Raw genomic sequence first — 15,046 nt, 5'->3', positions numbered from 1 at the left:
CCTCATCTACAGCCTTCTTCTTCATTTAAGGTACTGTTCTAACCCGGTTGTACGTTCCGTCCGACCACGGTGAAAGTGTTTTTAAATCGTTCGCTAATCCGACCGCTTGTCCTTCTCTACTCTTTTAAATAACTTTTCCTTTGACCAACTTCGTTTCGAACTGGCAAAGAATTAACTGCAAACTACTCTGAACTGTGTGATCCTCTGCAAAGACTCTGAACCATTAACATTAGGCCAGGCCTATTGATTTGAATCTTCATTGTAGTGAGCCTTTTCTAGATTGCCCTGCCCAATTACTTGTTGGCGTTGTTTGATTTTGTATAACCTTGGGCCTCATTCCGAGGTGGGCGCAAAGGGATACCAGGCACCTTTAAGGACACTGTTGCCGGTAATCCCTTTGTGCCCTATTCCGAGGTCCCTTAGCGAGTCCCGGCCTTAAAACCAGGCGTTATGGACGGGGCCCGTTAAGGGACTTCAGAGCTAAAAACGGTACCGCAATTTGCGGTACCGTTTTTAGCGCCTTCCCCCTTCCCATTGAGCCTAATGGGGGCTGAAATGGGAATGGGGAATGGCTTTTTCAATGGGGAGTTACCGGTCCCGCAAAGGTCCGACTAGACTGGTAAGTCCCCAATGAAAGAGGGCGGACACAGTACCAGTATTGGAGGTAGTCATGGCGCTAATAGCGCCATGACTACCTCCAAACTCGGAATGAGGCCCCTTGTCTTTCCATCCCTTTTTAAATTGCTGGAGTGCCATTTTGCTCACACTTCATTTTGAGCTTAACTTGTACAGGTTTCATTGGGTGTTGTGTAGTGTAATAAGATTGTGATTGTCTGCTGCTTTACTTTAGTGAATTCTTTTATAAATGATGGTGTAAATAAATGTATATTCTTTTACTCAGAAACCTTGAGTCAGTGTTTGTTTGAACCATAGTAACTGCTGTCCTTTGTGTAAGTTCTGATACTGCTCACTTTACTCTTGAGATAAGTCTGGCTGCTCAGCCATCACTACCACTTTACTGTGTAGTACAGGCTTGTACCAAAGGTGAATTTGTACTTGCACTTGTAGTGTTAATTGTGTGTGCTGTTTCCAAAGAGTACTGCATATGATTCTGCCTAACAGGTTGCGATCATAATCTGATTTAACATATGGTCACATTTTGTTGGAAATGTGCAGATATTTTAAAACTTTTATCCAACTGAGTTCTACTTTTTTATTAGTATGTTTTTTACTCCATCAATACTACGTCCTTCTCTTTTAAAATAACTTGTTTTATTAGTATGTTTTTTACTCCATCAATACTACGTCCTTCTCTTTTAAAATAACTTGTTTTATTAGTATGTACTTGGTATATTGGTTTTTATGATAACATTTTTCACGTGTGTATTCGTTACATGTATCTGTTGTTTACCAATGTGTTTTTTATCGTATATATACAAAACCTTTTGGCTATTAGTATATCGGAAATAAATAAGATAAACTAAAGCCCTTAGTGAAAAAACTAAGCAGGAAATAGTGAAAAGGCAATTGTTAACTCTGCATTTTACAAAAATATATTTTTTTTATTACTGGAAATGGTCCCCTTTCAATCACAAATAATAATAATATAATTCAAGGTGCTCACTTTTGCCCAGATTACATTTCAGTTTTACTACCAAGAAACACAGTAAAAGTCGACATGCACCTTAATCAGCAAAACTGATTGTGCATCTCTACAAATCTTCATAATTGCCCCTCTCCGCAAACTTGTTTTCATTCCCATGATGTGTGGCTGCATTAAGATATATCAGATTCATTTGTTATGGAGAAATGCTGCATACATTTTGGTCACCATTAAGGGCGATATGCAGTTTAAGGAGGGTTTTTTTTTTTATAGAATAGGTGTCATTAAATATTTTTGATGTTTTGGATGGATAATCCATTCAATTCATTATTAATATCCAGCACGTGTAAGAAAGGCATGTGTGTAATTTGCAAAGCTCTGTGCCTCGGGCCACATGTGCTTGAGTCTTTGTCGTTAATCCAGAAGTGGTAAACGATAACATAACAATTACAGAGTCATTAGAAGTCTGTATTACAAGTCACTAATTATGTATCTCTTTCAGCTTCTCCACTATGTTAAGAATGTGCGATTTAAAAATAAAGCCGGGGTAGAGCTGTTTTTCAGTCCCAATGGTGAAGTACCCCCTCAGTATGACATCGTAAACTGGCAAAGGAGTCCTGATGGAGCACTTATGATTGCGAGAGTGGGAAGCTATGACTCCAGTGCTCCACAAGGCCAGAAATTCACAATCAGCTCTAGTGACATCGGGTGGCCTTCAGCAAGTACTCAGGTATGTCTTGGTGAAAAGGATGATGACATTTCTAAAATTACTTGAGCACCAGACGTGTTGTTCCAATCAATCGAAATAGAAGTAGGCATCATTCACATACTTGCCAACATGACACGCTCCAATTGCAGGTGCTTATCCAGTCCAGTTTTTTTTCTTTGCATTCTGGGACTTGTAGTCCGACTTTTATAATGGGAAAAGTGGAACTACAAGTACAACTACTATGAAGCAGGTTCTTGGTGGGGGCTACTTCCTGACACAGGTAATCAATAATGAGATAAACCCAACATTTTGAGGTTTCACAACTGAATATCTAAAGCCAAACAATTCGGCCTCCGTAGATGAAGAAGGTATTCATTGAGTTTGCTTCCACTATGGATTGGGTGGTCAAAGCAAAACATCTTGGACACAGTTAGGGCTGCACAACGACCTACCTGAATATGCTGCGGACACCTCCCAGCTTTCAGAAAATCTGTAAAGTGCTTCCTAGGAAGAGTAATCAGAATCAGACAAAATTGCACAGCTCAGGCCTACTGCTGCTTTTTTTATCAGGCTACTGGAACATGCAAATGTCAGAATGTGGACACTTTGAAAGTTTCAAGTATGACAGTGTTATGGCCTCGGTTAGGCCTTGTCTTCAGACGCTGACACAATAAGAGACTGGACACAGAGGGCTGTAGAACATGTCTCATCTTTATTCTTCTGTAACATCGTCTGCCCAAACCCCGCCCTCCCGCATCACTTCTCCCCTCCCAGCCTCCCGCCTCCCTCTGTCCCGGAACACATCAACATGACATCTCCCCCATTTTAAACAGTCACTAGACCCTCACAACAGGTTGAGGTCCAAGCATGATTAACTATGCCATTTCTTCGATTAGGCAGCAAGGCTTATTTCGAGCTTGCTGCGTTCGCAAGCTCCTCGGTTCGGGAGGGCTGCCGATGGCTCCTCCTTCCAACTGGTCTTCCTGGTCAGAGCCACCTGAGTCCTCATAGCCCCCTTGATAGGGATCATCTGTGACGTAGTCAATGGGGGCAGACACTCTTCCACTTAGTCGCTGTGACCCTGATGAGCAAGGGCTCTTCGTGAAAGAAAGAGGTGTGTGTGTGAGTCTGTGGCTGTTTCACTGCCACTACGTCTCCCACCTCCATCTAGGGCTCTCGTGCCCCTAGGCGCATATCTGCATATGTTTTCATGTGTTGTTTTGCAGCTTCATCGTGCTCTCTCACTTCTCTGTCTACGTCAGGTCGACTGCCTGTCATTTTGGCCACCATTGACAATATTAGCTGGGCTTCAGGGTACCTGGAGTACTCGTCCATGATAGCTAATACATAGCTCCTCCCTTCAATGGGTCCGAAGTAGTCGGCTGCCACCGTCTCCCATATCCCATGGAGTTGAGATGCGGAAACCAGAACTTTATGCGCAGCATGCGTTTGGTAGATACCATACCTCGATTATTCTCATGGGCGAGATCAATGATCGTTTTCTGCAGGGATGTGGGAAACACTAACTTGTAGTCCTTCAATAGTAGATGATCATCCGAGAGCACCAGCTCCTCTTTAACCTGTAGTAGGTGTTCCACCTCTTCACATACAGCTTCACCCACTGCCCGCCCTCTCTCTATGGCCCTCCTCCAGAGATTGGAGCAGAATCCTTCACAAATGATTTGACAGGCTGCGTCATTCTCTAGTTCGTGGGCTATCTGTGCAGTATCCATTCCCTTTGGTGCTGCTTGATATATGAGATATCAGAGATATCTGTCCGCCACTGATGGTTCTGGAATACACCCTCCTCGGGGATGTCTGGAGAGGAAGTCAGCAGGGTTATGGCGTTTACCAGGCCAATGAGTGATCTCAATGGAGTAGTGCTGCAATTGTAACCCACATCTCGCGATGCAGGGCGGCATCTTCGCTTGCCGGTTGCCATACAGAAACAGCAGAGCTTGATGGTCAGTCGCTACTTGAAATGGTTTACTGTACAAGAAGAGGTGGGAGTGTTTGCACGCCCACACCACGGCCAGACCTTCCTTTTCAGCCTGAGAGTACGCCTGCTCGGTGGTGGAGAGGCTCTTGCTGGCATATGTGAGTTTGGGATGCATCTATCGGGTCCACTTGAGCGAGGATTGCTCCGAAGCCCACTGGGCTTACGCTACTGTTAGTTCAGTCTTGCGGTTGGGATCATAAAATGACATGTTTTCAGCCTTTGCAACCCTCCCACGAGTGATTCCGAAGACCTTCTAGCATTTATCGGTCCAATTGAAAGTGGCATCTTGCCTGGTCAGCATTCTTAAAGGTTCACTTACCGTGGCAAAGTTCTTGATGTAACATGTGCAGTAGCTGGCATGGCCTAGGAAGGATCGCAGCTCTTACAGGTTTGAAGGAGGCATTGTTTCATTTAGTGCTGCAACTTTTTCTGGGTCAGGTATCATGCTGGTCTGAGAGAAGATGTGCCCATAGAAACGCAGTGTGCTTTTTCTGAATTCGCATTTGTCATGATTTACCGTGAGATTGGCAGCTTCCAATGCTTTGCATACCTTTAACAAAGCTTCATCGTGCTTGTTGACGTCTGTTCCAGAGATCAGAATATCATCGCCATAATTGAGGCAGTTAGGAATGTGCTTTATAACATTGTGTACTTCGGCCTTCATCGTGCTTGTTGACGTCTGTTCCAGAGATCAGGATATCATCGCCATAATTGAGGCAGTTAGGAATGTGCTTTATAACATTGTGTACTTCGGCCTGGAATATTTCCGCCGCTGAGGATACACCGAAGCTCAGCCTCTTGTAGCGGAATAGCTCCAGGTGGGTGACAAATGTGGTGATATTTCTGCTCTTGGGGCTCAGCACAAGTTGATGGTATCCTTTCTTCAAGTCTAGTTTAGAGAACACCTTGGCTCCGTTCAGTAGATGGATCATGTCAGTGATGCGCGGAGCAATGTGTCTCTCTCTTTGTATAGCCTGATTGGGTCGCCTCATGTCAAAACATTGCCGGATGGCCTCAGACCCTTTTTGGGACAGGCACTATCGGCGACAACAAGGTGGTAGGGCCCGTTTCTGGCTCTATTATGTCTTGTTCCAGAAACTTGTGTAATTCATCTTCCACTTTTTTTTGTAATGTTGACTGGGATGCCTCTGTAGTGTTGGGTGTATTGATTCATCTATGTGAAGCTTCACTTGTCTGTTTTTGAGCCTTCCAATGCCCTTGAATAGGCTGGGATATAGATTGCTGATCATCTCAATAGGGTTAATGTATTTGTGGACCATGATTTTATAGAGTATGTGTATAACCCCCATGTCGGCAGCAGTCTTGAAACTGAGGACACAGCCACTTTCTGTTGTGTGGGCTAGAACGTGCATGGGTATCTGCTTTTCATGACCTTTGTAGCGGCAGAGACCTTCAAATTGTCTGAGGAATTTGAGGGGCGTTTTAGCTACATATGCATAAATGTCTACCATTGCTGGGCTTCGTTTTGGTCTTTGAGGCAGGTCTTAGAAGACTCTTTCACTAACTATGTTCACTGTGGCCCTGGTGTCGATGAGGAATTAGGTTGGTTGTTTGTTCAAATTTATGATTAGGGTTGGGCTGTGCTCCGTGGCAGTGAGATTGCCCAGCGCATATACATATGCTTTCTTCCTTTGATCAATTCTTGATGAACTGGGGTCTGAGTCTGACAGGGATTGTTCGACTGGGTACCGCATGTGGTGCCTGGATCTGCATTCGGGCCTCATGCATGTGACTTATCTTCTTTGTTCTCTTCTCTCCAATCTCTTTCTGTCCTCTCCCGAATCCATTTCTTTCTGTTCTGGATTTGCATGACTCTGTGACTGCTGTGATGTGGAACCTGGATGTGTTGGCATCGGTGGGGTGGCCCTCATCTTGGCTCTTGGTGGTGTAGTCCTCTCCTTTCCCTTTTCCCGAGAAAGTCTGCATACTGATTTGAAATGACCCTCCGCACTGCATGTGGCGCACCGCTGGCCAATGACTGGGCATGTGCCGTCATGGGGATCCTCAAATCTGCACTTGTAACAGAATGGTTCTTCTAATTTCCACTCTAGCTGGAGTCTATTTACAGTTTCTGTTGGCGTGGGGGTGTTGAAGCTTTCCACCTGTGAGTCGACAGCTCTCTCGGCCCGAGCCAGTGCCAGTATTTCTGTGAGATTTTTGTAGTAACTTCTGCCTAAATGTTTGCGATTCACACCCCACAATGATTTGTGATCTCAGGACCTCTGTGTTGGAGTAGTTGGCGAAATCACAATGTTTCATTTTTGTCCGCAGTCTCATTACATATGTGTCCATTGTCTCTCCTTTGGCCTGTTTGGTGCTATGGAACAGATGGCGCTCATAGTCCACATTGGTGTGCGGGGTGAAATAAGCTGCCAATGCGTCTTTCAAGTCTTGAATGGAGTCGATGGTATCGGGGGGCATCTCGTCAATGATGTTACGTGCGGCCGGCCAACCACTAGCTTGAGGAGGCATTTTTGTCTTTCATCCACTATGGGACATGTGGTCCCCATGTATAGGTCAAAATCCCTTATCCATTGGGCCCACCTGGGACCCATGTTGCTAGTATCAGTCACATCAATAGTACCCGGCATCTGAGTTGCCAGGTGTCCGGTAATCTGTATGGGGCCTCTTTGTCTGCCTGTGGCCTTTGTGCTGGTGGCCCGTGGATTTGGGCTTGTGCTGCCTGACCTCCATCTGGAATGGACATTGTGTGCGCTTATGTGTCCCCACTCCTTGATTGCTATTCTTCTATGCCCCCCACGGCAACCTGGAAAGGCACTAGGACTGTGTCGTGTGTGGGTGGCAACACCAGCTTCTGGCACTTCATGGTGATGGCCGCCATCTCAGGCAAGAGCACCATCACCGTGTAGGGCGTGTCTGCTGGGCCCTGGACCGCTCCGTCAGGCGTGCGTCTCCGTTCACCGTTGTAGAATATGATTCAAACGGTCTACTGGAGAAATGCAGCCCATGAGAGATTGAAATCACAAAGGCCAACCACTATACATAGGATACAACGAACGGGGGTTGGCTTACTAGAAACACCCGATGACAGGGATTGGTTAACAGTGGTGTAGAGGACAGAATTCAACTCCTATTGACAGTTGGAGCTCCCGGCCAAGGGAATTGGTTGGATCACTGTCAATTTCAAGTAGGGCTGATGTGATCAGCTTGTGGCACTTCTCAGGTTAACCTACGACTCACGTAGCATACATTACTCAATGACAATGTAAGAAACAGGAATGAGCCGGAGACTTAAACATGCATAGAGTGACAGACAGCTGTCGACCTGCTGCCTTAGAAAGCACCTCCCCATGTCTGCAAATTACTGTTTTAGATTAGAGGTTTGCTTACAAGGAAATGCTGCCAAAGAACATGTGGCGCAAAACGCACCTTGCATTCTGTGGCCAGAGATTATTTGTGAAACAGGCATTAGGAGATATTTAAGCAACTGCTCTCATTCCCACCCTCCTTCTCACACCAACCAATTATATTAAGAATATTTGATAGACTATCATAAAAAGCAATATACTCATATTTACTGTAGTTCACAGGGTCAAATGATTCAAAATATATGCATACATAGATAGGCAGGTATAGGACAGGCCACCAAATAATGCATTGCTTGAAGCAGAAGTCCTGTACGGATAAGCCCAATAAGGCAAGCGTAGGTAAATTGATCAAATAAATATATAAATAGGTAGATGAGCAAAAATCGTACAGGTACATTGATAGAATTTCTGAATAAAAGCCGAACTTGACACAATTTAAATTAAATGATTTTATTTATGGATTTTAAAAAGCAGTTATATAGATGGTATAGATCACATGAAAGAGTGGCACTTTTCAAAATAGGGCGCCTTCCCTAAACTTTCAGGTCTTGCTCGAGATACTCTTGATCACGTCCTGATCACTGAGGTTGAAGAAACCATTAATTGCTAATAACTTTCAACTCGAGTGACAGATTTGGTTGAAATTGTGAAGACAACTAGATATGCCCAGCCCTCTTACCCCGAGGATCTCCAAGCTGGACATCTTGGGAATGATTAGTTAAAAAAAAAAAAAAGTTGCAGGCCTAGTCCTCGTTCATTTCATCACTGAAGACATCACTGCAGACATCACTACTTACATCATCTATGACATTACTGATGGAATCTCTGATTATATTTCAACATTGACCAACTATGGCAAGTGGCCATAGCCTTTGGCCATTCCCATTCTATATGTTAACACATTATGTGGCCACTAGCCCTGGCCTTCAGCTGTGCCCACTGTTTATGTTCCAACAGTAACCAAACACTAGCCATTGCTTTCGACCATGCCCACTGAAATTCCTTTTTTAAACACTGTCTTACCTATGTCTATCAGTGTAACAATGTAGGCATAGTTATTGCATTTGCAGAGAACAATGTGTGTGTGCTCTTTTCACAAACATGTCTTTAAAAATAATAAACTTATACTGTGTGGAAATGTGACAAATGCTCTACTTTGCCCATTCACCAGACCAATTTCAACCAATTTCAACATTAATTTTCTGCTTTAACATAACCCGTGCATTGTTGCACAGCTTTAAAACAGACTATAGACGTGCTTTTTTTAAGTAGATTTTTCTAATTGACTTAGTCTTGCTTTAGCTTTTTTATCCAATTTCAGTGGCATACGGGGGTCGTCTAGAACATCATAAGATTTTGATCTGTATAATGGGTTCTATCTCAATGTTCATCTTTACAGAGGTGAACTTATTACACTCTGGAAGTGTAGACATCGAAGAAACACAAGGCATGTTATTTTGTTGCAGATTTAAAATGACACCAAGTGCAGTGCATGAAACATGTTAGAAATCAGTGTACCTTTTAAAACTGTTTTCATATCATTCTCCAGCAAATCTATATGTTGTTTAGCATGTCTGCATGCGCTAAATCTGCAGACTGCTTCACGTTAATTGTAAGCTCCTTATATTCAAAATAATTCCAAAAGTTCACATTACCAATAATCCTGATAGTTTATAGACTATCCTTTGATTGAATAATATTGAAGACGGGTTGACCTTTCACAGGAGTTAACTGTAAAACCAAATGCTATTACATGTTTGTCTCCAAACAAAACAAGGTAATGAAAGCAAGCATCAAGTTAGACACTGTGCTCACTTCATCTACAATCAAGACATTTCATATTTTCAGAACTCACTCTACTTCTTGTGCTGCATTTGATTCAAGATTTATTTCAATATTTAAGTTTAGTATCATGTTCCACTGGTCGCATCATGATCAGATGTAAGTTAGCACCACAAATATTGAATGCTGCTAAATCTGTGATAGTCAACATGCTTGACACAGAGCAACGGTCACATGTTGTATCATTGCACTCAATGCATGGATTAGACATTACTTTCAGTACCAGCCTGTTCCCTACTATACCTCAATAAAAGGTTGTAGAGGACACAGAACATTCATATTTGTCATGTTGCATACCATCTATAACCTGTTTAATCTTTTCATAAATGTCCTTTCGCTCTTCATTTAGCTTGCTTACTAACGTCTCCGAAGTTGTTACCTGAAAGTTGTTTTCATAGCATTGCATTTTACACTTCTTCCATGGTTCGCTCAACATCTGTTAATTGGATGTCTTAACACGTTTATACTGCCTTCAGCAGATTATTGACTGCCCTCAGTCGTAACCTTTGCCAATTCAGCTGCCAAAAGTTCTTCTTGGCATATTTGTTTTTGCAGTAGATCCAAGTGCTGTTCAAACTTTGTGCACGTGCGTGATATTTACTATTTTGCAAGAAAGGACTCTTCCAAAGTTTAAAAACATCCAAGCAGATAACTCTCTGCACACCATGGCAAGAACAACAAAGCAAAAATAAAAGAACTCCTTTGTCTCTGTTGTTTGGCAAGCCAGTTCATGTGGTTGATGAGGCTTAGCTTTTCATGTCTAACCAGACAACCAGTGCACTCACATAATTTACACCATCCTATGTCAGTGTTAGCTTCAACATTATGGTATGAGTAGCATTCTGCTACTTAACACAAGCAAAGATTTTCCAAATGTAAAGACCTATTTGGATAATATGGATCAATTCAATTAGTTTTCAAAATGGCTGTTGTGAGAGACTTTGAAGACAGACACTGACTCAAGTGTTATAGTTTCAAAACCTTTTTTGACTATAATGTTGGGGTTGGTGTAATGCCTAACTGGCCCTAACTCTAAAGGGATGGTTCCCTCAACTGACTTTTCTAATGGCCGTCGATGTTTGAAAGTCAAACCAAAATCTGGCTGTGTCTAAACCTATGCTTGTCCTCACTGTCTGACAAAATGTGGTAGGAAGTCTCTTTAAAGAAAAATAGTGATAACAAAAAAACATGTACCAAGGCTTGTTTCAGGTGATCTTCTCACTAGGTGTGGCTTGGTCAGTATCATCAAAGTTCAGCACAATCAAAAATAGGTTGTTCATTAGCTCTTCTCCACAAGGTTTGGGCACTCTGTTCAAACTGCACCCAATCTCTTTAGTTCCTGGAGAATCCCCGCCTCAAGAGGCAATCCTTCCAAGTTTCAAACAAAACAAAACATATAACTCAGGGTTCCCTTCCCCAAGCTTATGCCTCTTTGTTTTACCAAATAAGGGTTCAACTGTGTTAGGCCTCTCAGGGCTACCTTCCCCATGATCAGGTCCCTTCAATTCCAGACAAAAATTCAGTTTGACAACGCAGTTCCTCTTAGGCCTCTCAGAGTTACATTCCCAAAGCTTAGGCCCCTTCAGTTTCAAACACAAGTTCAGTTTCAAACACAAAAGTCAACTTGTCAAGATGTGCCTTTTTCTTATTTACAGCTCCTTTCACACACACCCTCCTCATGGCATAACATCAGAGACTTTCCAAAACGCTAGGTACTTTGCTCCTCCTAAACCCATCCAATCTGACCTTTGGCCCCTCTCTGTATTTCATGTACTTTCTTTTCTTCTTTCCTTTCCTCTTTCAGGCACTTTCTGCACCCCTTTGTTATCTTCACCTTTACTGTGCACACTTCTTTGTATTTTCCTTCTCTTGATTTGTCGTGCACTGGCACCTTCCTTTACTTTCTCTTCACTGTGTCTCTTGCAAATTCACTTCTTTAAGTTGATGCACCCTTGCACCTGTCCTTTTCATTCTTTTGCTTTTTGCACACTTGTTTCACTCTCTGATGCCCACTTGCACCTTTCACTCCTTTTTGGTCACTAACATCCTTCTTATTTACTTTCAAAGCCTTTTTGCTTCCTTTCCGCTCACTTAGCACGTCGGTGCTCATTGACACCTTTTTTTTTTACTTTCGGGTCACTTGCACTGTTATTTATTTTCTAATCTTTTTCTTCCTTTCTGCTCTCAGCGCATTTCTCTTGATTTCCATTCACTGTCCTTTATCTATCTTGCTTTCCACTTTGAGCTGCTTGTAAACTCTGTCTTTCTCCCTCCCCGCTCCAGCTAGCCACACACTCCCAGGTTTCTCTTACTTATGGGCTTGAAAACTCAATGGGTATCATTGCGCTGCCGAGTTTATCTCCGGTCATAAGGGATCGAGCTCAAGGTCTCACCACCTGCCCCTCAGATTCCATTGGGAGAAGCACACATCCTAAGGGAACAAGCACTTCTCACACAGCCAGCTGGTTATGGGCTGCCTCACTCTGGCTTCCGGGAAACATGGAACCCGAGCCAAACACACAGCACGCTCATTTGAATGTGCAAAACCACACCTTTTATTCCCAAAACAGCAGTCAAGTGGAGTCAGGTGTGATAAGTCGGTGTTAAATGCCTGACCCTGCCTGACTCTAATAATGGGGCATCCTAATGGTAGTAGGTGGCCGTCTTCCTTTTGTTTCTCAATATGTTTTGTGCAGGCAATCCTCACTACTCTCAGTTGCCTCTTCTTCTTCCCAGTATTTGTCGGAAATGGGGTTGAGGGAGATGAAATGGGATTGAAAATATCACATAAAGGCTGAGGAAGGGTTTATGGTAGAAAATGGGTAGAGGGATTGATGGTTAATTCTATTTACCAGAATACTGTTAGGAGCTCGGCAGTGAAGATAGGAACATCCTCTAATCTTGTTTTCATTTAAAAGTATTCCCTGGGGTCTAGATGGGCAACAGGTGAAAGGATATAAATATTGCAATCCTGTATCTGTTGCGCTTGATATTTCTTCTCCCCGATCTCATGTACTTAACTCTTTTCTTCCTCTTGTACCATGACTAATGGGTTTTGAATTTGCAGCAAAGAGACCTGGATCAGGCACACGAGAGTCTGAACACTACATAATGACATATGGCAATTATTCCTCCTGTCTTATTGTCCTGTGGGTATACTGAATCTGACCTTGAGCACCCCCATGAATACAACCTCAGACTCCCCTACCCAGGTGATCCTCCCTCGCCTTTCCAACCCCATGGTTGGGATTCAAAAGCGATGGCCCTCCCCATGCCACCTGAATAGAGGGCTGTCTGGGTTTACATGGGAGAATACCCCTAGGTTTCTCACACTGTGCTATTAGGGAATCTTTCAGCTAACTGTTCAATTTGATTTATAGGCCTTAGTACCAGCAAATTGATGCTACGTCCACACAGAGTCAAACTAGTCAACTGATCTGCAGCTTTATAACTTCCACACTCTCTGCATGAAAGCATTTTGATCGCAAAGCTTTGTAATTTCTGCCAAAGACTTTTGCCTGCTGATAAGACAGCCCACAGCTCAGCTGCATTGCTTGTTTCAGCCTTTATCAGGTATGCTGTAACCTAGTGAGTAACAGTTCTTGTACTGTGAGCAATGTAATGTACATAGTATTGGCATTCCAAAGCTGAGAAATAACATGATTGTAATGATTTACACATTGTCATTGCTTGTCTCTTTTTAGGTGATAGGATTTGCCAGTTACATGTCATCAAGCAGATGTAAAAACACTATTTGCTCGAATAACTCGGGGAATAGGCCTGGGAAGTACAAATCTGCACTAAGTATAGTACTTGTCTTTACTGAAAAGTTCTTTCACAATACTTTCCACACATGTGCGTTTGAAACCTTGCCACCATTTTCCTGTGGATCAGCATTGATATAATCAGTGAAACAGTATCTGCACACAAATAGTGCATCACTAGTATTGAATTGGTAGTAGCACATCATGGATGATGAAGGTAAGTTAAATAGCTTTATTAACATTAGCGTTATAGGGCTGCAGCATCACAAACAGAGATTAAGTTTCTTTCAAACCTCAGCTACATAGTCTCTTATCTGTCTTGATCTATGTACAATGTTGAACTTGTTTTTTTTAGAACGTGCGTCAACATGACCCACAAAAATACCCAGGTTTTTCACTTGAAGAAGACTTAAAATTTGCCATTCCTTGGCCATACTCGTGAAAAAATATATCCCTTGAAAGCATAGGATCATCATGGCCAATTCATACAAGTGATTCTTCTACATGGAAATGATGTTTGAGATGAGTGTTTTTTACCATCTAAATGGTAGAAATGTACATTTCTACACTTTCTGTAGTTAACACCTTACTTAACAGTACAGGTGACATATATGGCATTTTGCACTTATACAGTTTAAGAAGATATCATATTTTACTGTGATGTGCTGCCAACATACATATGTGGCAAAACGTACTATTGTATCTCCCTTTCTCAAGACAAGCCAGAGAGAGTCCCAGAAGTCCATTTTGTTTCATGCACTCACAGTCTTCAATTTTCTGCACCATCTTCATTTGACGTTGTGCATTTTCATTATTGTGCAATGATTGCAAAAATATATCTAAGACTCTACAAGAGTATGTGTCAATATTACGCGAGGAAGTACCATTCCATACTATTTTCTTGTTTTACTTGCATTGCACCCTGCCCTAATGTATCTTCTTCATTTCCTCTTTATTTTTTGATTTCTTCTCTTTCTGAAATCATATTACATTTCACTTCATGCATTCACTTCACTTTAGCCAGTTTATGCAATATCAGGTATCACATTACATTTTTGAATGTAACTCTCTTCACTGAAAAAAGCTTTCTGCATGTGAAGTGTGTTTCCAATCTCCTCCGAACACACCACAAAGGTTTTCTTGTGTATGTACACACAGTTTTCTTTTCAAGTGCAAATCCTTTGTAATGATTCCCTCCAAATATTTTTTTTGGCAAGACACACATTAACACTTAAACACATGAATACATGTAACACATGAATACAATCTGATTTGACACTTAAACTTTTATTTAAATGTATTTATGTACATTCATAATCCACTATCTTAAAAGTAAACCAGTAATGAATTACTTGTTTTTATTTTTTTTAACTAACTCCATTTCTTCATGCACTGTAATTATCTTTTAACACTGTTTCTATTAACAGTCTTACATGAAATCAGAGTGGTTATACTGGGTTCTTTAGTTGACATGGATTCTCTCTCAAATTGTACATTTTCCAATACTTGCTCTTTGCCATACATTACCAAGTCACTCTCTTTACAACATTTTCAGACATAGAAATGTTACTTCCCAGCAAGAATGGTAACTTCCTTCAGTTATGCAAAATACCTATTTCTTTGAATGCATTCTTTATCTGTACTGCACAAAAAAGAGCATAATTAATACTTAAACTTCAAGACCAATTTACACACATGTGAAACATTGAATACATAATCAGTGGAATATATACAGTCAAAAACTGTAATCAAGCAACGCAAAGAAATTATTCTAAGTCC

The 15,046-nt window shown here is 41.9% G+C and overlaps 1 protein-coding gene across 1 annotated transcript in view; it reads left to right on the top strand.

Moving 5' to 3' along the window:
- The window catches only part of LOC138468055 (extracellular calcium-sensing receptor-like), a 146,959-nt gene that overhangs the window by 22,543 nt on the left and 109,370 nt on the right, over positions 1 to 15,046 (top strand). The window contains exon 3 of the mRNA XM_069608487.1: positions 2,106 to 2,325. Within this exon, the coding sequence (XP_069464588.1) occupies positions 2,106 to 2,325 (220 nt within the window). The remainder of the gene's footprint in view (positions 1 to 2,105; positions 2,326 to 15,046) is intronic.

The sequence above is a fragment of the Ambystoma mexicanum genome, chromosome 1p (genome assembly GCF_040938575.1).
Source record: "Ambystoma mexicanum isolate Mex_15411 chromosome 1p, UKY_AmexF1_1, whole genome shotgun sequence".
NCBI classification, from domain to species: domain Eukaryota; kingdom Metazoa; phylum Chordata; class Amphibia; order Caudata; family Ambystomatidae; genus Ambystoma; species Ambystoma mexicanum.
This window is presented reverse-complemented; position numbering and strand designations above follow the sequence as displayed.